The 22,559-nt window shown below is 44.9% G+C and overlaps 1 protein-coding gene across 3 annotated transcripts; it reads right to left on the bottom strand.

Annotated features, from left to right (window-relative positions):
• Positions 1 to 9,847: 9,847 nt before the first annotated feature.
• LOC129820773 (serine/threonine-protein kinase SIK2-like) lies at positions 9,848 to 21,818 on the bottom strand. Of its 3 annotated transcripts, none has more exons than XM_055877728.1 (11): positions 21,514 to 21,818; positions 20,661 to 20,821; positions 20,345 to 20,461; positions 17,871 to 17,934; positions 17,359 to 17,520; positions 16,639 to 16,763; positions 16,379 to 16,502; positions 15,972 to 16,198; positions 14,390 to 15,122; positions 14,052 to 14,247; positions 9,848 to 13,941 (listed from the first exon to the last, which is right to left on the bottom strand). In XM_055877728.1, the coding sequence occupies exons 2-11, from the start codon at positions 20,811 to 20,813 to the stop codon at positions 13,362 to 13,364; spliced, it is 2,481 nt and encodes an 826-aa protein (XP_055733703.1). In that variant the 5' UTR covers positions 20,814 to 20,821; positions 21,514 to 21,818; the 3' UTR covers positions 9,848 to 13,361. The 3 variants fall into 3 exon arrangements, with proteins under 3 accessions (XP_055733703.1, XP_055733702.1, XP_055733704.1); XM_055877727.1 differs by having other exon boundaries at positions 20,661 to 20,867; positions 21,514 to 21,817; XM_055877729.1 differs by lacking the exons at positions 20,661 to 20,821; positions 21,514 to 21,818 and adding an exon at positions 20,011 to 20,071 and having other exon boundaries at positions 20,345 to 20,434.
• Positions 21,819 to 22,559: the final 741 nt, after the last annotated feature.

Below are 22,559 nucleotides of genomic sequence, written 5' to 3'. Positions count from 1 at the left end.
CAAGCATATTTCCAAAGTTGTGGCAAAATGGACAACAAAGTCAAGGTATTGGAGTGGCCATCACAAAGCCCTGACCTTATTCCTATAGAACATTTGTGGGTAGAACTGAAAAAGCGTGTGCGAGCAAGGAGGCCTACAAACCTGACTCAGTTACACAAGCTCTGTCAGGAGGAATGGGCCAAAATTCACCCAACTTATTGTGGGAAGCTTGTGGACGGCTACCAAAAACGTTTGACCCAAGTTAAACAATTTAAAGGCAATGCTACCAAATACTAATTGAGTGTATGTGAACTTCTGACCAACTGGGAATGTGATGAAAGAAATAAAAGCTGAAATAAATAATTCTCTCAACTATTATTTTGACATTTCACATTCTTAAAATAAAGTGGTGATCCTAACTGACCTAAGACAGGGAATTTTTATTAGGATTAAATGCCAGGAATTGTGAAAACTGAGTTTAAATGTATTTGGCTAGGTGTATGTAAACTTCCAACTTCAACTGTATTTCAAACATTTTGCTGTGTCACAGTTCATAATAGGAAATCAGTCAATTTAAATACATTTCTTAGGCCTTAATGTATGAATTTCATATGACGGGATCAGGGGGCAGCCATGGCGTAGGCCCACCCACTTGAGAGCCAGGCCCACCACTGGGGAGCCAGGTACAGCCAATCAGAATGGGTTTCACTCCCCCCACTGACAAATTCTCTAAAACGATGTTGGAGGCGGCTTATAGTAGAGAAATTAACTTTCAATTCTCAGGCAACAGCTCTGGTGGACAGTGTGTGAAATGTGTGTGTGAATTACTATAAACTATACTATAACTAAACTATATAACTAAACTATAACTATTAACCTGCAGTCTTACATTTCATTAAAACCTAGGTCATGAAGAAAAAGACTACAAAGATTTTGACACAGTCGACACAGCTGACATTCTACAAATTAAGTGTAAACATGTATGAACTAACTCTCCATCCAACTTTTCTGAAATGTCAATTTAACGCTCCCTCAAAACTGGAGACATCTCTGGCATTATGCTGTCCCCAGCACAAGGTTCACCTCCGTAATGATCATGCTGTTTAATCAGCTGCTTGATATGCCACACTTGTCAGGTGGATGGATTGTCTTGACAAAAGATAAAATGCTCACTAACAGGGATGTAAACGCAATTGTGCTCAACATTTTGGAGAAATAAGCTTTTTGTGCGTTTTAAGCATTTCTGGGAACTTTTATCTCAGGACATGAAACATGGGACCAGCACTTTACATGTTGCATTTATATTTTTGTTCAGTGTAGATAACTATGCAGCATGCATGGATTCCTACTGTATGACACAATAATACATTTGCTTAGTGCAGTTACTTATCTCTTTCATCCCTCATGCTGAACACAGAACACACCAAGATGTTATGTAACAATCTTCAAAACTGAACACTGAGTTTCAGTTTGCACATATTTGTATCGGTGAAGACCTAGCATAATGTCCACTTCTGGAGACATTTCAATATCTCTCTCTATCTCTGAGAAGGTGTATTGTATTGATGCATCTTGTCGTGTGGCTTTGGTTCTATGTGTTAGTCACTTTGGTAGTTTGCGGTTTTGTGAATAGAACAGAATGTTCTTTCAGCGTTCCTCCTTTCTGCACTTTGCCTTAACCGAAAACGTCCACAAATCCTCTGGTATTCACACTTCCCCAGCCAGATAGTTTGATTGTGAGCAATGGCACAAATGTGTGTGTGAACTCATACACAGTCGATCATTAAAGGCTGCTTAGCTGACTACAGGGGGTAAAGTACATGTAATCCCCCTTGTTGAACTCTGTTTGAGTTCCTGTGTGTGTGTGTGTGTGTGTGTGTGTGTGTGTGTGTGTGTGTGTGTGTGTGTGTGTGTGTGTGTGTGTGTGTGTGTGTGTGTGTGTGTGTGTGTGTGTGTGTGTGTGTGTGTGTGTGTGTGTGTGTGTGTGTGTGTGTGTGTGTGTGTCCTGTGGCAATCTCGGCACCAGCTTGGGCTTTATGGTAAACAGGTTATTGTCTCAGCTTGGTATGAAGAGTCAATATATCTCTCTCTAGATTGTGTTTCATAACATTTGAGTCTTTTGATCAGAGAAGTTGCCAGCCTCTTAACCTCCTTCTCCTGTCTTCACCTCATCTCCTCTCTTCTGCTTTCACACAAGGAAACTGAAAAAGAACATTCCTCTGTGTGCTTTCATGGTGATAACATATTTACTTATTTAGAGTACTAGGACGCTTTTATAGCAGGGCTTGTCTGGAAGCTTGTTTGAAATCCCACATAGAGAGAGAGAGAGAGAGAGAGAGAGAGAGAGAGAGAGAGAGAGAGAGAGAGAGAGAGAGAGAGAGTGTGTGTGTGTGTGTGTGTGTGTGTGTGTGTGTGTGTGTGTGTGTGTGTGTGTGTGTGTCAGATGGTGAGCAGAGACAGATCTGTCTAAGTGCTCTTCACACTTAAGTGCGTAGACCTGAGGTCTCAAATCCCAGAATGCTTTGCAAGGTTCATCTTAGTCCGAAGTCTCCGGCTGGGGAATTTCCTCTGAGTGAGTCAACCACTGCTCAGTAGTGGTGTGTGGGTAAAATTACTGAGGAGGCCAAGCCAGTAGAAAAGCCACATTACAACCTATGTTGTGATAATCACGTTGTTTGCTCTATAACCCATTCGTTCATAGACCACCATGATATACAATAAGGCAGTGACAACAAAAAGACAACAGTCACACAGTGGCAAAATAAATTCAACTACATACACATCCGTTCAAAAGTTTGGGGTCCATTATGGCTAGATAGTTTGTTTCTAGCCATTTTGAGCCTGTAATTGAACTCACAAATTCTGATGCTCCAGATACTCAACTAGTCTAAAGAAGGCCAGTTGTATTACTTATTTAATCAGAACAACAGTTTTCAGTTGTGCTAACATAATTGCAAAAGGGTTTTCTAATGATCAATTAGCCTTTTAAAATGATAAACTTGGATTAGCTAACACAACGTGCCGTTGGAACACGGTAGTGATGGTTGCTGATAATGGGCCTCTGTACGCCTATGTAGATATTCCATAAAAAAATCAGCTGTTTCCAGCTACAATAGTCATTTACAACATTAACAATGTCTACACTGTGTTTCTGATCAATTTGGTATTATTTTAATGGACAAAAAATGTGCTTTTCTTTCAAAGACAAGGACATTTCTAAGTGACCCCAAACTTTTGAACGGTTGTGTACGTTTGTTTCATCACAAAACCAGAGAGCAACATCTGTCCGGTGAAGTCCACAAAGCAAATATTACATGTAAAAAACAGTTATATCACCTGCAGCATGGTCAAGCAAGTTAATGTTTTCAACAGTTTACTAAACAACTAGTGATTTAGAACCACAGAGTTACCGCAAGTCAGCACAAAGGCAACAGGAGCACTGCCTCTGCTAACTCCAGCACCATTTACACTTAAACATTTAAACATCATCAGATCAAGTACCATGGATCAACAAGGCTATATACTGTATGCTTAGTTTAATACACTGAAAACAAACTTAAAGATACCAAAAACTATTTAGTCCAATCAATGTTGCTAAATATCATGCGGCTGTCCATGGCACTGATTTGTGTGTGTGTGCACGTGCGTGCGTTATTTGACCGTACATTTTTGGGGTAGCCCGGTTTCCCTTGGCATCCAAGAGTACACTTCACTAACACTGGGTTATCTCTATCTCTGTGTCTCTCTATCATTTTCAGACACACACATACTGCTGTCCATATGTTTCCAAAATATAGTTTAATCCTGTCAGTACCTTTCTTCATATCTCAAAATGAGGGACATGGTAACTGGCACCCCGTCTATGTGCCTGTCAGTACTGTGGTTGATGAACCAGAGGAGCTGTGTCTGTGCTGACTACAGAAGTCCCTCCCTGCAGTGAGTACTGAGTGACCTGGACAGAATTAGCACTTCAGCTCAGTTTACACCCATGGACACAGAGCTTCCCAGAGACACAGGCACTCAGGCCAACACAGCGTCCCAGAGACACAGGCACTCAGGCCAACACAGCATCCCAGAGACACAGGCACTCAGGCCAACACAGCGTCCCAGAGACACAGGCACTCAGGCCAACACAGCGTCCCAGAGACACAGGCACTCAGGCCAACACAGCGTCCCAGAGACACAGGCACTCAGGCCAACACAGCGTCCCAGAGACACAGGCACTCAGGCCAACACAGTATCCCAGAGACACAGGCACTCAGGCCAACACAGCGTCCCAGAGACACAGGCACTCAGGCCAACAAAGTATCCCAGAGTCACAGGCACTCAGGCCAACACAGCGTCCCAGAGACTCAGGCCAGCACAGCGTCCCAGAGACTCAGGCCCTAAGGCCAACACAGCGTCCCAGAGACACAGGCACTCAGGCCAACACAGTATCCCAGAGACACAGGCACTCAGGCCAACACAGCGTCCCAGAGACTCAGGCCAACACAGCGTCCCAGAGACTCAGGCACTCAGGCACTCAGGCCAACACAGCGTCCCAGAGACACAGGCACTCAGGCCAACACAGCGTCCCAGAGACTCAGGCACTCAGGCACTCAGGCCAACACAGCGTCCCAGAGACACTGGCACTCAGGCCAACACAGCGTCCCAGAGACACAGGCACTCAGGCCAACACAGCGTCCCAGAGACACTGGCACTCAGGCCAACACAGCATCCCAGAGACACAGGCACTCAGGCCAACACAGCGTCCCAGAGACTCAGGCACTCAGGCCAACACAGCATCCCAGAGACTCAGGCACTCAGGCCAACACAGCATCCCAGAGACACAGGCACTCAGGCCAACACAGCGTCCCAGAGACTCAGGCACTCAGGCCAACACAGCGTCCAAGAGACACAGGCACTCAGGCCAACACAGCGTCCCAGAGACACTGGCACTCAGGCCAACACAACGTCCCAGAGACACAGGCACTCAGGCCAACATATCTAGACTGACAACATATCTAGACACATACTGGTATACAGATGCCAACATATCTAGACACATACTAGTATACAGATGTATATGTATACACGCACACATATGACAATAAATCAGCCCATCGGTCTGCCTTGTTATGACGCTGTGATGGCGAGCTCATTAGTCAGTACAAGATCGTGTCCACAGCGGCAGGATGGTGATGGACGGTTGGTAGGGTGACCTGATCGCTAATACACAGCATTCCTATCAAGCACACGCACACGCACACGCACACACACACACACGCACACGCACACACAGGGAAAAAACAAATATGTCCCATTGGGGTTTAAAGGGACTCAATGAAAACTGGGCATGTACAAAAGAAAGACCCTGATAGGAGTGTTTTGCTTTTGCTCTTTCCATCATTCTACATGTTGTGGTTAGAGGAGCCTCTTATGAAGCTGAGTTTATCAGCCCAGGTGTTTGTAACTATGTCTGTGTCACAGCTTGTTAGCTGTTAATTAGAGTGTGTTTAAATGTGTGTTGGGTTTTAGCACCAGATAGGCCACTTAGGATGTGTGAATCATGATTGGTTTGCCCACTGTCGTGTCCCCTTCCTCCCTCCCACACACGTGTCCCTGTCCTCCATCAGACATCTGTCACTGTCCGCTGCCTTATGGGTAATAGACACACAGCAGGGTCACCAAGGGCAATCACATCATCACCCAGCGTCACCATCACATCATCACCCAACGTCATCATCACATCATCACCCAGCATCATCATCACAGAGAGCTAGAAAATCATCACAGAGCACTAGAACATCGTCACAGAGGGCTAGAACACCATCACAGAGGGCTAGAACATCATCACAGAGGCCTAGAACATCATCACAGCAGACTAGAACACCACCACAGAGGGCTAGAACACCATCACTGCGGGTTAGAACATCATCTCAGAGGGCTAGAACATCATCTCAGAGGGCTAAAACATCATCACAGAGGGCTAGAACATCATCAAAGGAGGCTAGAACATCATCACAGAGGGCTAGAACATAATCAAAGCAGGATAGAACATCATCACAGAGCGCTAGAACATCATCACAGAGGGCTAGAACATCATCACTGAGGGCTAGAACATAATCAAAGCAGGATAGAACATCATCACAGAGCGCTAGAACATCATCACAGAGGGCTAGAACATCATCACTGAGGGCTAGAATGTCATCACAGAGGGCAAAAACATCATCACAGAGGGCTAGAACATCATCACAGAGGGCTAGAACATCATCACAGAGGGCTAGGACATAATTACAGAGGGATAAAACATAACCACAGCGTGCTAGAACATCATCACAGCGGGCTAGAACATCATCACAAAGGGCTATAACGTCATCAAAGAAGGCTAGAACATCATCACAGAGGGCTAGAACATCATCACAGAGGGATAGAACATCATCCCAGAGGGCTAGAACATAATCAAAGCAGGCTAGAACATCCTCACAGAGCACTAGAACATCATCACTGAGGGCTAGAATGTCATCACAGAGGGCAAAAACCATCATCACAGAGGGCTAGAACATAATCACAGAGGGCTAGAACATAATCACAGAGGGCTAGAACATCATCACAGAGGGCTAGAACATAATCTCGGAGGGCTAGAATATAATCTCGGAGGGCTAGAACTTCATCACATCAGGCTAGAACATCATCACAGAGGGCTTGAACATCATCACAGGGGGCTAGAACATCATAACAGAGGGTTAAAACATAATCTCAGAGGGCTAGAACATCACAGAGGGATAGAACATCATCACACAGGGCTAGAGCATCATCACAGAGGGTTAGAACATCATCTCAGAGGGATTTAATATCATCACAAAGGGCTAGAACATCATCTCAGAGGGCTAGAACATCACGCAGGGCTAGAATGTCACAGAGGGCTAGAACATCATCACAGAGAGCTAGAACATCATCACAGAGAGCTAGAACATCATCACAGAGGGCTAGAACATCACCTCAGAGGGCTAGAACATCATCTCAGAGGGCTAGAACATTACAGAGGGCTAGAATATCACAGAGGGATAGAACATCATCACAAAGGGCTAAAACATAATCTCAGAGGGCTAGAATCACAAAGGGCTAGAACGTCAGAGGGATAGAACATCATCACACAGGGCTAGAGCATCATCTCAGAGGGCTGGAACATCATCACAGATGGCTAGAACATCATCACAGAGGGCTAGAACTTCATCACATGAGGCTAGAACATCATCACATCAGGCTAGAACATCATCACAGAGGGCTAGAACGTCATCTCAGACGGCTAGAACATCATCTCAGAGGGCTAGAACATCATCACAGAGGGCTAAAACATCATCACAGAGCGCTAGAACATCATCTCAGAAGGCTAGAACATTACAGAGGGCTAGAACATCATAGAGGGGTAGAACATCATCACAAAGGGCTAAAACATAATCTCAGAGGGCTAGAATCACAGAGGGCTAGAACGTCAGAGGGCTGGAACATCATCACAGATGGCTAGAAAATCATCACAGAGGGCTACAACATCATCTCAGAAGGCTAGAACATCACAGAGGGCTAGAACATAATGTAGGGATAGAACATCATCACAAAGGGCTACAACATCATCTCAGAGGGCTAGAACATGACAAGGGGCTAGAATATCATCACAGAGTGCTAGAACATCATCACAGAGGGCTAAAACATCATCACAGAGGGCTAGAATCACAAAGGGCTAGAACATCAGAGGGCTAGAACATCATCACAGAGGGCTAAAACATCATCACAGAGGGCTACAACATCATCTCAGAAGGCTAGAACATTACAGAGGGCTAGAACATCACAGAGGGATAGAACATCATCACAAAGGGCTAAAACATAATCTCAGAGGGCTAGAATCACAAAGGGCTAGAACGTCAGAGGGATCACACAGGGCTAGAGCATCATCTCAGAGGGCTGGAACATCATCACAGAGGGCTGGGACATCATCACAGAGGGCTAGAACATCATCTCAGAGGGCTATAACATCATCACAGAGGGCTAGAACATAATCTCAGAGGGCTAGAACATCATCTCAGAGGGCTAGAACATCATCTCAGAAGGCTAGAACATTACAGAGGGCTAGAACATCACAGAGGGATAGAACATCATCACAAAGGGCTATAACGTCATCAAAGGAGGCTAGAACATCATCACAGAGGGATAGAACATCATCCCAGAGGGCTAGAACATAATCAAAGCAGGCTAGAACATCCTCACAGAGCACTAGAACATCATCACTGAGGGCTAGAATGTCATCACAGAGGGCAAAAACATCATAACAGAGGGCTAGAACATAATCACAGAGGGCTAGAACATAATCACAGAGGGCTAGAACATCATCACAGGGGGCTAGAACATAATCACAGAGGGCTAGAACATAATCACAGAGGGCTAGAACATAATCACAGAGGGCTAGAACATCATCACAGAGGGCTAGAACATAATCTCGGAGGGCTAGAACATAATCTCGGAGGGCTAGAACTTCATCACATCAGGCTAGAACATCATCACAGAGGGCTTGAACATCATCACAGGGGGCTAGAACATCATAACAGAGGGTTAAAACATCATCACAGAGGGCTAGAACATCACAGAGGGCTTGAACATCATCACAGGGGGCTAGAACATCATAACAGAGGGTTAAAACATAATCTCAGAGGGCTAGAACATCATCTCAGAGGGCTAGAACATCACAGAGGGCTAGAACATCATCACAGAGGGCTTAACATAATCACAGAGGGCTAGAACATCATCTCAGAGGGCTAGAACATCATCTCAGAGGGCTAGAACATCACGCAGGGCTAGAATGTCGCAGAGGGCTAGAACATCATCACAGAGAGCTAGAACATCATCACAAAGAGCTAGAATATCATCACAGAGGGTTAGAACATCATCACAGAGGGCTAAAACGTAATCTCAGAGGGCTAGAATCACAAAGGGCTAGAACGTCAGAGGGATAGAACATCATCACACAGGGCTAGAGCATCATCTCAGAGGGCTGGAACATCATCACAGAGGGCTAGAACTTCATCACATCAGGCTAGAACATCATCACATCAGGCTAGAACATCATCACATCAGGCTAGAACATCATCACATAGGGCTAGAACATCATCACAGAGGGCTAGAACTTCATCACATCAGGCTAGAACATCATCACATCAGGCTAGAACATCATCACAGAGGGCTAGAACATCATCACAGAGGGCTAGAACATCATAACAGAGGGCTAAAACATCATCACAGAGGGCTACAACATCATCTCAGAAGGCTAGAACATCACAGAGGGCTGGAACATCACGGAGGGATATAACATCATCACAAAGGGCTACAACATCATCTCAGAGGGCTAGAACATGACAAAGGGCTAGAATGTCACAGAGGGCATCATCTCAGAGGGCTGGAACATCATCACAGAGGGTTAGAACACCATCACAGAGGACTAGAACTTCATCACAGAGGGCTAGAACTTCATCACATCAGGCTAGAACATCATCACAGCAGGCTAGAACATCATCACAGCAGGCTAGAATGTCACAGAGGGCTAGAATATCATCACATATGACTAGAACATCACCAGAGAGGGCTAGAACATCATCAATGTGCATCATCAGCAGGTGAAGAGGACGATGTGTTTCTTGTCGGCTTGCTAAAATGTGGCGTTCAGAACTTTGAAGTAGTTTTCTTGGGAATATTTTCTGCTTCAATTCTCCATGTCATCCATTTTGATTTGACATCAACTATAGTGGCTGTTGATCAGCCTACTTTTGATTAATAAATATCAGCATGTATTATCGTATGACTAATGACATTTACACAAAATTACGATGAACAACTGGAATTTATGTTAGGAAGGGAATTTTATTCAAATAAATAGCCACATAAATAAACAAACAATCTTTCTTTCTATATAACATTCATACAAACACACACACACAGTCAAGTAGCAAATCAGGAAAATCATAAAACATCATTCTTCACATCCAACATTTGACCAAAAAGGACATCTTACAGATCTGTGTCAAAAAGGTTACTAGTGTTTCCATAGTTCAGTCAAACTACGTTTGTGATGAGTTTTCTCAACTAACAGGAGAAACAAAAACTATTTCAGAAATGAGAAATATTCACTGTAAAGTGCAATGCTTATTTTTTTCTTTAATACAGCAAGTTAAATCAAAGTATGAAAACTGGGTCTTATGATGGCCCATGGCGGGCCCACCTGTTTTCACTGTGTGCTGATTGGAGAAAAGCAGGGATACTCTGAAGGTATGGGGTTTGTTCTGAAGAAGGCACAAGTGTTGGTGTTGAGTGCAGTCAGCCAAAATGAAATGTCATTTAGAAATATTAACAATGCTTTTTTCAGAGAGAAATCTTTCAAACAACATTTTAGCTTCAGGCTTCAAACACTTTCCCCCTTCAACGTGTTGTTCAAAATGAGACCACTTCACACATAAATAGGCCTAACACATAAACCCAGACATGCTGTGCACAACTCTATCTAGATACTGTACCTCTACCACCTACAGACAATTCATTGAAACAACTTTTCTATTTCTTAGAAAATACATAAACAAAGACAGCCATGGTCCTGCATTAGCATCTAGTGGCAGAAGCAGCTTTCTCATAGCAGGAGCCACACAGAGTATGCCATGAAAGCGCTAGCTAACATTTTGAGTCAACGCTTTCACAGAGGAAAGTCTGTAGTTTCTTCCTCTTACTCCGCTGCTCTTTCTTTGGCTTTTCTCTAGTTCTGCCATCATGCAGTAGCAGGCAACCATGTTGTCCATAGGGAAAGCACTATGAAATGGTTTGGGTCCTTTCTTCTAAACATATGCATTTCTATGTTCAACAAAATACAGAAGTTTTCTACTACCTGCTCTACTCAGCTCGCTCCCTACGAAGGTAGAAAAACCTTGTACATTCATACATTCATACAAAAAGAAAAAATGACAAATAAAAACAATCGAATGAACACCAGCAGGCAGTTACTGTAGTATCTTATGTCAGCTCTCTATCTCTCATTTCCTCTGCATTTCAATGTGAAATATTGCACTATAGTCCCAAAGTCTTTGTTCTGGCTGTGTGAAAGCACTACATCATGTAGCATACACATAGCCCATATGAGGTGAAAAGTATAGTGGGTAAAGCTTTGTTATGGAAATGGTTGCACTCACTACTGTAAGTGGTTCTGGATAAGCGTGTCTACTAAATGACTCAAATGTAAATGTTTTCCCCTGATAGGAAACGACATCATGCTCATAGGTCTTCAGGGTCTTACGTTTTGACAATATTTACAAATTGAGACATATAAAATGACATAAATACAGAGGGAATATGATTAGAAAGTAACCATACATGAGTAGAAATTATTAGTTGAAAATCAACCTTTTTGTAAGGTGCACACACACATACACACGCACGCACACACTGCTTGCTAATAGCAGTACCTATTGTGCTTTAGTCACACAGCAAGTCATTTTTTCTTCTGTGGTGAAAGCAGCATAAGCTCAGCTAGAATCTCGCACAAACAAATCACAGTTTGTGAAATCACAATAACATTGTCTTCAAAGAAAGTTTGGAAGTTTAGAATAGTTATGATACTGCATGTTTGTAGGATGGCAACAAAATAGGCGAGGTCAGTGCATCAAAGCCGGGACCGAGAGACTGAAAGACCATCAAGGCCATCAGACTGTTAAATAGCCATCACTAGCCGGCCTCCACCAGTACCCTGTCCTGAACTTAGTCACTGTCACTATCCAGCTACCACCCGGTTACTCATCTTTGCACCATAGAAGCTGCTACCCTATGTACACAGACATGGAACACTTTAAGAATGTTTACATACTGTTTTACCCATTTCACATGTATATACTGTATTCTAGTCAAGTCCATCCTATTCAACTATTGCTGTACATATACTATTCTATCCACGTATTCTTCAGATATACTATATATTCTATCCACATACTGTTCACAATGTCTATACATCCCATCACACATATGCGCTCATACATACAGTAGCAGTCAACAGTTCGGACACACCTACTAATTCAAGGGTTGAGAGAATGCCAAGAGTGTGCAAAGATGTCATCAAGGAAAAGGGGGACTACTTGGAATAATCTCAATTATAAAATATATTTTGATTCGTTTAACACTTTTTTGGTTACTACATGATTCCATATGTGTTATTTCATAGTTTTGATGTCTTCACTATTATTCTACAATGTAGAAAATAGTAAAAATAAAGAAGAACCCTGGAATGAGTAGGTGTGTCCAAACTTTTGACTGGTACTATATATATGTGTATATATATGTGTATGTGTATATATATATATATATATATATATATTTATATATTTATTTATTTATAACCCCGGACTCCGACATTGTTCTTCTAAATATTACTATATTTCTTAATTCCATTATTTTACTTTAGATTTGTGTGTATTGTTGTGTATTGTTAGATATTACTGCACTGTTGGATCTAGGAACACAAGCATTTCGCTACACCCACAATAACACCTGCTAAACATGTGTATGTTACCAATAAGGAATATCTTCTCCAAAAGACAAACAAAGTAAAAATAAAGAAAGAACTTTGGTATTTTCTAATTAAGTGAAAACAATAAGTAATAAGTAAAAGGTCTATATACAGTGAGTAAAACTGGAAAAGTAACACAAAACAAAATCAGGAAGACTGGATCCTCCTGGTATCAAACTTGATGAAAAAATAAAAATGTAAATTATACTGTTGAAATAGGTCTTAAATGATCTAGTATGGTACATTGATACCAGTCCTCGTTGGGTTTTCAAGACTAGTCCTTCACTCACCCCTCCCCAGCGGGGTCCCCATCAGGGAGAAAGGAGAGGAACAGAGGTCCCCTGTTGTGTTGAGGGGGTCCCAGACTTTTATTGCTTCTCTGGGGGTTCCGATGAGACCTCAGAGCCGTCACTCCAGAGTTTGGTTATTGCTTAATTCTCAGCTAATGTGATCACACAGACACACACAACTAGATGTGTGTTTGTATGTTTTTCAAGAGAGTGTTGATTTGTGACTTGCATCAGTTTTAAAAAATCTATCTCCTCTTTGCTCAGTTTTTCGACCCAATTGTTCTCTTTCTTTTCACACTTTTAGAGGATCTGTTCTGTCGTCCTATCACCTTCTGCTCATCATCTGATGTTCTGTGAGAAACTCCACGTCTCAAAGTTCTGTTCCCACTGTCAAAAAGCGCTTACCCTTCCTGTCCATCAGTGATGACATCACCATGACATTTTGTCCTCTGGTTGTCATGCAGAACAATCACTCTGGTCCAATAAGAAGTTGTTGTTTTCTGCTTCTCCTTTCTTTCCCTCCATTACTTCACCATCACACAGCTTCTCAGCTGCTGCTGTCCACCGCGGCCCAGCTCCTGCATCTCAGACTCTCTCCCGGAGGCTGAATCCAGAATCCACATCCCCTGCATGGGCATGAGGGGGAAGGGGCCCTTGGTGAAAGCCTGGGTCTGGTCCTGGGCTTGGTAGTGGGGGTTGGTCTGGGGGTGGACGTTGGTCTCGAGGTAGAGGCTGGACTGCTGGCTTATGTGCAGTCGAGCCTCGAGGAGGTAAGCAGCAGTACCCACAGGGGAGAGGGAGGAAGAGGAGGAGCAGGAGGAAGAGGAGGAGCAGGAAGAAGAGGAGCCATAGGAGGGGGAAGATAACTCCAGAGGCTGCTGCCAGAAGGCATGCTGGAGAGCCAGGGGGCTCTGGTGGGAGGGCAGGGGGTGTTGGGGTTCCCCCTGGAGGAGGGAGGGGGCGGGCGTGTCGAACAGGGTGGAGGGGGCGGCGAAGACTGAGGTGGGGGAGGGGGGCTTCTGCTGGGACAGGAAGAGCAGGGGATTCTGGGTAGGTGCTGGCCAAGGAGGCTGAGGCTGGGGCTGGTGCTGGATCTGGAGCATCCTGTAAACAGAGACAGAGAGGTGGGGTTAGAATGACAAGGTGACTATGTGTCTGTGATTGTATTTATGTGCAAGTGCGTGTGCAAGGTTGTGTGTGTGTCTCCCTCTTACCTTTGCTGGTGCAGAACTTCCTCCAGCATGCTGCGGTGCTCACTGATGGTGGGGCCTATTGATCCCCGGCTGCCACGGCTACTGCGGTCAGAGGTCGGAGGGCAGACCTGCCTCGCCAGACCTTTGATCTTATTCAGACCCAGAAGGCCTTTAGTACGCGTGTTCTTCCTCAGCTGTTGGCGGAAGGCTTTCAGACCTGGGGAGGTGCACAGAGAGAGAGACAGGCAGAAGATTGGTTAGGTGATGATGTGACTGATACATTTCTCTGTAGTAATGATGATGATGAGGATGATGGGACTGATGCATACCTAATGGCTATAAACTGTCATCACCCATACCTTGTGTGAGGGAGGTGTCGGAGGCTCTGCGGCCCTCTTGGAAGCTGGCAGCCTGAGCCTGGGGGAGGAGGTGACAGGAGAGGGCCGGTGGGCTATCGGCGGGGACCAGTGCCCCGGGGTCAGTCCCAAAGGCCAGCACGGCCGACAGGCCACCCACAGCGGGGTGCAGAGCGGGGTGCAGAGCGGGGTTGGGGGTGGACGAGGACCTCAGACAGCTGTCAGACGACGCACCATCGGAGGGGCTGACAACGATGCAGGGGGGGTTGCACTGGTGGAAGCGAGCAGAGACCTCGGCCAGGGTGTGTCGCCGGGAGGTGGTGGTGGGCAGGACGAGGGCCGAGCAGGTGTGTGTGACCTCCTCCTCCAGGTCGCGGGGCCGCACCTCCTCACTGATGCTGGTCTCCACCAGGCTGTTGGGGGAGATGGAGCGGTTACACAGCAGTCGGTTCAGACTGGCTTCCACCGGGAACACCACACGTTGGAACAATGCACCTTGGTCATATTCCATCTCCGCGTGCATGGGAGGGGTGCTCTTGCATTGAATGGGGTAGGCTGAAGGTCTGAAGCTGTCCTCCATGATGACCTCTGGGGTACCGGAGTCAGAGGTGCTCCTGGGTCTCTGGTTCCAGGGCCCACACTGACGGCTGAGCTGCTGGGCTCGTTGCTCCCTGATCCTCTCCAACAGCAAGTAGTAGATGGCTGAGAAGTGGTTGTAGCTGCTGCTCTGCAGAGACTGGGGCAGAACAGAAGGACATGTTAGTCAGCCATTTTGGTCCAAAGGGTGTCATAATATAAAGGGCTGTATTAGCCAGGTTTTAACTCTTCCTCTCCCTGTTTGTCTCTCTCACTCTCTCTATATATATTTCTCTCTCAGATAGGTCTGTACCCCGTACCCCGACTGCGTTCACCCAGACTGATCTCATGAGAGACTGCTGTTGGAGCTCATCTACTCACCGCTAACTGTGTCAGCCTTTAAAAGCAGATGCCAGTTATCCCCCTAATTCTCCCAACAAAATTAGTATTAAGTCCCCCAGTTTTACAGGGATCCAGGGTGTGTTTGACTGTGGCGCCTGCCTGGGAGGCAGCATAACATACCCTGCTCTACTGCCAGACATGACTAACTGTCTCAAAGCCCCACCACTTTTAGCCCAGTACCCGACCCCACTACCTCAGTCTTTACAGAGCACTCCAAATACTGTATTCCTGTGGTACTATGTGATCTGTATAACCCATAACCTATAACCTATAACCTGTAACATGTAACCCATAACCTATAACCCATAACCATAACCCGTAACCTATAACCAGTAACCTGTAACCCATAACTTGTAACCTATAACCTGTAACCTAAGCTATAACCCAGAACCTATAACACATAACCTTTAACCCGTAACCTCTAACACATAACCTATAACCTGTAACCTACAACCTGTAACCTATAACCCATAACCTATAACACATAACCTATAACCTGTAACCTATATAACGGCCCAGCTCCACTCACTCCTACCCTCCTCTAATCCTCCTTCCAGGACAATAACACCAATAAACCAATTCACCAATCAACCAATGAGCCACTCACCTCAATGGTCCTCTGGCGGTCAATGCCCAGGGTTTGCATGATGCCCAGGACAGGCTCGCTGTAGTCCCCCAGGTTAGAGTTGTAGTCTGTGAGGGGAAGGGCCATGCTGAGGGTCTGGTGAAGAGCTGTGGGGTCAGCCAGCATCCAGCGGTGCTGCTTGATCTGGGCCACACTGATCCTCTTAGCTGGGTCTACCACCAGCATCCTACGGATCAGGTTCTCACAGTCTGCGGGGAATAAAGAGGGAGGAAGAGGGAGAGAGGAGGGAGCGATAGAAGGCGAAGCAAGGTCAGTCTGATGCTACAGCATATGCTTTTATATAATATAAACCAGTCATTTTATCAATCAATCAGTCCAATCACACTATGAAATGTGTCACTGTGTTGTTGCCATGGTGTGATGGGTACCTTGAGACATGAAGAATGGGATTCTGAAGCGCCCCTCTGTGACTCTCTGTCTGAGGGCAGGGAGGCTGGGCCCGTCGAACGGAAGGGAACCGCACACGAGAACGTACAGAACCACACCCAGACTCTTTAGAGGAGAGACACCAGGAGGAGAACGTCAACAAATGGCCTCTCCCTTTACTTCAGTATTCATTGGTTTGACGTGAAGATGGAAGAACTACGGTTGAAAACACATTGTGTGCAGTTTCCCTGTCAGCCCTTACCCAGATATCCAACTGTGGCCCTTCGTACTCCTTCCCCTCAAACACCTCGGGTGCTGCGTAGGGGGGGCTGCCGCACCACGTAGACAGGGGCTCGCCTGCATTGTAGAAGTTACCGAATCCAAAGTCTGAACGGGAAGGAGAAAGAGATTGGTTAGTTTGTGAAACTCGTGGTTGTTTGAGTCCTGTATTCTCTGCTGGCTACAGAGTCTTTTCTTGTTGATATTGCATAATGTTAATCACATAATGACAGATGGAAGGCCAGATAGCATCTGAGCTAATATCACCCTGTGCTCTGACACAGAGCTACTGATTGTCCTGCCACAATGAGGCACTGAGGTTGACCCGCTGGGCACTGTATTGCTTTCTGGCAGTGTGTGTGTGTGTGTGTGTGTGTGTGTGTGTGTGTGTGTTTGTTTGTGTGTGTTTACTGAATACAGATTGTCACCCTGGCTCTCTGTGGCATCAGATCAGGCCTGCTATGACCCTGCTATTTCACCCTAAAGAACCTTCTAGTTCTTGGCAGTTGGCAATTCATTAGCACTCAGATCCAGTAACAATCTTTTAATTACAGTGATGCAGGTCTTCTCTTCAGTAGAGAGATGAAGAAGTCTGGGAATCATGTAGAGAACCATGAAGGATAGAGGGGAGTCTGCTATCTATTATCTCCCAGATAGACTCACGGCCAGTTTGATGTTCGTGTTATCTCCCAAACTGACTCACCGGCCAGTTTGATGTTCATGTTGGCATCCAGCAGTAGATTCTCAGTTTTGAGGTCTCTGTGAACGATGTGGTGTCTGTGGCAGTAATCCACTGCCGTCAGAATCTGCCCGAACTTCTTCCGCGCCTCGTCCTCGCTCATGCGCCCGTTTGAGGTCAAGTAGTCTGGAGGACAAGAGGGAGAGAGAGAGAGGGGGCATTTTAGACTCAGAGGACTCAGAGAACCATTTATACACCCTGGGTGAGGGAGGAACTTCATATCTATTTTACCCCTTTTATTACCTAAAAAGATACTGCCCAACCAGTGGAGGCTGCTGAGGGGAGGACAGCTCATAATAACGGCTGTAATGGAGTCAATGGAGTGGTATCAAACGTATGGAAACCACGTCTTCGATGTGTTTGAAACCATTCCATTGACTCTAGTCCAGCCATTATTATGAGCCGTCCTCCCCTTAGCAGCCTCCACTGTGCCCAACACAGGTTACAACAAAGGGGACATTTTATTTGATCCTCACCGAACATCTCTCCATTTTTGGCGTATTCTGTCACAATGTACAGCATATCTTTAGTCTCCATTACCTAAGAGAAACACAAAGAGAGTCATAGAAGAGAAGTTAGCAAAAAATAGGCAATACACACACAAACATACCGTGATGACGTGAGGAGAGAGAACTTTTCAATCTGTGAGTGTTTTACCAGAGCCAGGACTGAGCACTGGGGACATTTTCTGGCAACCTTCATTTTCCTCTGACCACACTACCCCCTTCCTGTTCCATAACTCCTGTCACACACTAGGCATGCTGACTTTCCATGATATGAACTGTTGCATAACAGAGCTGACAGGCACTTCCTGTATGCTCTTTATTTATAGGATACGAACACAGCGTCCACACAGGCAAAAACACACACAACAGCTCAAACCCGTGTTCCCACTAAACTGTGTTGTCTGTCACCAGTTGTCAACAGAAACAATATCTCTCTCCTGGGAAAGGAAGAGGAAAGTTCACACACACACACACAAACACACACACACACACACACACACACACACAGGTCTCAGCTTGTGTATCAACAACTCATCACCACCACAAAGACAAAGAGGAAAAATAAAAAAGGAGGAAGAAGCAATGCCCCAATCCCTTCCTGGAAGTCCTGGGAACTCAGAGACAGAACATTGTGGGAATGTTGTGTCACTACCACTTCTGAGGAAAGCCTGATAAACATCACTGCCAGGACTCAATAAACCAAACCTAACGCTAGCTAAGTCACGAATCAGCAACAATGGCAGTCATTTCATAGCCTTATTTAATTTCCAACCCAGTTTCTCTTTCATTTTTCTAACTGTGTGAGAGACAGAGAGGTCCTGTGCAGCCGTAATGGTTAGGGAGACACAGAGGCTCCACATAGTCGCTAGTCTTCGTCTGAGAGAGATGAGCACCACTCTGTGTCCCTCTCACCCTAGAGGTGCTGCTGATGTCATACAGGCTTCCAGGGAAGTGGTCTGGCACGTTAGGGGCCCCTCATACTGGCCCCTTGAAGAGTGGTATGTGGGGGAGTGTGTGAATGAGAGAGAAAAAGAAAGAAAGAAAGAAAGATAAAGAAAGAAAGAGAAATAGACAACAGGCTGTGGTCATCTCCAGAAGTACAGGGGGAAAAAGTGTAATTTTGTTCACAAAAGAGCTTTCAGTATCTAAAGGTCAGCATATCTAAAGGTCGAGGTTCAACGCTTTGGTGTTATTTTAGATGTTTTTTTTTTTTTGCTGGTGGTGGTGGTGGATCAGCTTTAATATTGCAGATAGATTGTGGCTTCTTTCAATGTAATTATCTGCCTCATTTCCAATCCCCCACTGTTTTGTTAGTGTAACAGAAGGATGAGAGGGAGAGGATGTGACCTCCGGATCACAAGGTTGCCTTTACCGCACTACACCTCCCCCTCAGTGGGCAGATGAGGGGGTGTCACAGAGAGGGGGTGGGGTGGGGGGGTAACCCAGCTCAGAGCCATTAGTCATCCAGTGACTCCTCTTAAGTGAGAAGTTTCCCTGGCTGTGGAGAGCACAGCAGCACTGTCAGATCTGGCCATTACTGTGGGCCCTGATTGGAAATGCTGATTAGCTTTAGGAGGACTATCCCTCAGTATTAATTTGCTCACAGTGGTGACTCGTCCTCTGGAAGACATATGACACATCAGGCTTTCCTGTCCAACTCAAGGCGTTTGTGTGTGTGTGTGTGTGTGTGTGTGTGTGTGTGTGTGTGTGTGTGTGTGTGCGTGCGTGCGTGTGTGTGTGTGTGTGTGAGAGAGAGGGGGGACCTTCTAATAAGATCTTTCACCAGGATTTTGGGTGTGGAAGGGAACACAATTTCGCAATCTCAGCAGTCACCCTCTTAAATCCGGACGTCCAGTAATCCTCAACACCAGCAAAACAGCACAGAGCTGAACAAAGGGCAGAAAACTGCTGATTAAAAAAAGATGTGTGTGTGTGTGTGTGCGCGCGTGTATAAACCCAGATGTACCAGAACACAAACAGTGAAACCTTCCTTTCCATTTCAGCCATACATTTCATCTCTTCCAAGCCACCACACATCCATCCCTACTCCTTGTCCCTTAAGTTAAATAAAGGTAAAATAAAAAATATATAAAAATAATTGGCCCTCTACCTCTCCTGGTTACTGTGCATGTGTTATTCTTCCCCGGCACCCACTCAGCTCTTGTGTCTCTCTGTGGACACATAGCCAAACACACAGCCCAGTCACTCAGCAGTATCCATGGTGGATAGCGTGTCAGTCAACACACCTAAAATAACACACACACACACACACACACACACACACACACACACACACACACACACACACACACACACACACACACACACACACACACACACACACACACACACACACACACACACACACACACACACACACACACACACACACACACACACACACATCCAGTGGAACAGTGTATCATAATAGAGACAACACACACCTGGTAGAGTTTGATGATATGGGGGTGGTTAAGCAGCTTCATGATCTGGACCTCCCTGTAGATCTTCTCCAGGTTGGACGGGTTTAGTCTTGTCTTGTCAATGATCTTTATGGCCACCTGGCAGTGGACAACCAACCAACCAACACAGCAAACTGTAAACACACGATAAGGTCTACTATATCCAGGACAAATGCACTGTGAGAGGCTAATATAATTATACCAAATGTTTTTGTTCTTTTCAGATGTGTCCGTGTGATTTAGAAATGAATAAAATATGACATAGAGCCATTGGTAATGAAAGATTTGGCATGCTGACCTGTGTTTTGGTGACTTTGTGCCTTGCCAGTTTGACCACGGCAAAGTTTCCTTTCCCCAGCGTGCTGATGATCTCATAGAAGCCGACCTGGAGAGGCCTTCCCTGGGTATGGTTGGGCTGGGCCCCCGGGCTGCTCTCCGTCATGATCACCATGATGACAACTGATTATTATATTCCAAAGGATAGGATAAAAATTGTGTGTAGTACCTGCGTTACAAAAGTAAACATTTTAAATATCAAATGCGCATACGCCTATGATTAATGGCATTGTTTTATTTTTTATTGTAGGCCTATTATTAGTGTGTTATCATTTGTTAGGCCTAATGCATTACATTATCAATGCATTATTATCATTATTGATAATAACGTTATAATTATAATCATTAGGCTACACATTCAACTAGGCGTAGCTCTTCCACAATTATTTAAAAAAAACGCAAATATTCTGAATTAACATTTCCATTGCATCATGATGCACAAAATAATTCAAGATAGATCACATAGTTTCATGTCTGTCAAATCTTCAAGTTTGCACTAAATTGAATTACTGCTCTAACCATATATTAATTATATTAAATACGGCGTTTGAAGCGCTGGCGTCATACTAAACATGCCCAAATATGAAAAGTCTATGCTTAATAGACATGTAGACATTTATAACATAACACACAATACAGAATTGTTAAGTGTTGAAATAATGGCAATGGCAGCTCGGCGCACACAGGCTGCCCGAGTAAAACAAATAAAAACGGTCTAAATAAATAAAACATTATTATATATGTCCATTATAGATCCACTTTGAAATGCAAACCAGATTTTTCCAAAGAATCATAAGAGCATTGCCGTGTCTTACCTTATTGAATGTAGGTGCACCAGCTCCTCTCACAGTTTAATCGGTTGTTACAGACAGCTATACAAGTCATTCTATAAGGATATTAGTTGCTGTAAATATGAGAAAAGTATAATGAAAAACAGCATTTCACTTTTTTATTTTCCTTCTTTTAAAGAAATATCTACATAAATGTACACTGAAGTGTACACTAAAGTGTGCCAGCCGTATCAGTTAGAACTATTTACAGGTTGATTTGGCCGGTCACAACCCCGGCTACCGCACTGTTCGGTCTGTCTGTGCGCTCCTGTGGAATGCAGACAGCCACAGTGTTCATGGGAAACTCCTCCTCTCTCGCTGCTATAGGCTAACAAATTGATACCCACCTCATTAACGTCACACCCGCGTCAGAACTTCGAACGAAGCACAAGCCTGGGCGCAAGCGCAAGGCAGAGGTTGCCAGGCAACCGTGCGGCTCGGCGCGCGGTGACGCGAGTGCTGATGGAGAGGTTGCTTGGAGATGGGGACGATGACGTCAGTCCCGGGGATGTGTCACCACGTGATGTTTCCTCCCAAGCTGTTGTTGTATAGCGGAGCTCGAGCTTGGGCTCGCTCATCGCTGCTGGAAAGCATTTGCGTGTGTGCGCTCCTTCAACTTTCAGTTGACTTTCATCTCCCAACTTTGTTAGAAAAAGTGAAACTGAAAATGGTTCTTAGTAATTATGAACCTTTTAAACGGGTTATACATGGCATGTTTTCAAACTTTTTGCATTAAGTGCACACATCATTCTATACTATACCACATAGCCTGCAAAACTGTGTAGTCAACATGCACTTGTTTTTTAATGTATGCAAGATTGCAGATTTGGAGCTGAGTTGCTGACGAATGCATGCATGCTTTTCCTTATGGTCATTCACTGCATTTGACCCTGAAAATCCCCATAATCTCCACTTGGACCTCTGTATTACTCACATGGGAGAGAGTATGGTTTAATAGAGGAGGAGTGTAGAGAACATAAGAGAGGAGTGAGAGAGGGAGGGAAGGAGAGAGAAGCTAAGAGATAAGTAGA

The sequence above is a fragment of the Salvelinus fontinalis genome, chromosome 23 (assembly GCF_029448725.1).
Source record: "Salvelinus fontinalis isolate EN_2023a chromosome 23, ASM2944872v1, whole genome shotgun sequence".
NCBI classification, from domain to species: Eukaryota; Metazoa; Chordata; class Actinopteri; order Salmoniformes; family Salmonidae; genus Salvelinus; species Salvelinus fontinalis.
Note: the sequence above shows the minus strand (reverse complement) of the source record. Positions and strands in the feature narration are given on the sequence as shown.

Coding starts and splice junctions, on each gene's coding strand:
- LOC129820773 (XM_055877728.1), bottom strand. CDS start 20,813: ATGGTGATCATGACGGAGAGCAGCCCGGGGGCCCAGCCCAACCATACC. Junction 17,521..17,870: donor CAAAAATGGAGAGATGTTCG/GTGAGGATCAAA, acceptor CTTGTCCTCCAG/ACTACTTGACCTCAAACGGG. Junction 16,764..17,358: donor CATGAACATCAAACTGGCCG/GTGAGTCAGTTT, acceptor CTTCCCGTTCAG/ACTTTGGATTCGGTAACTTC.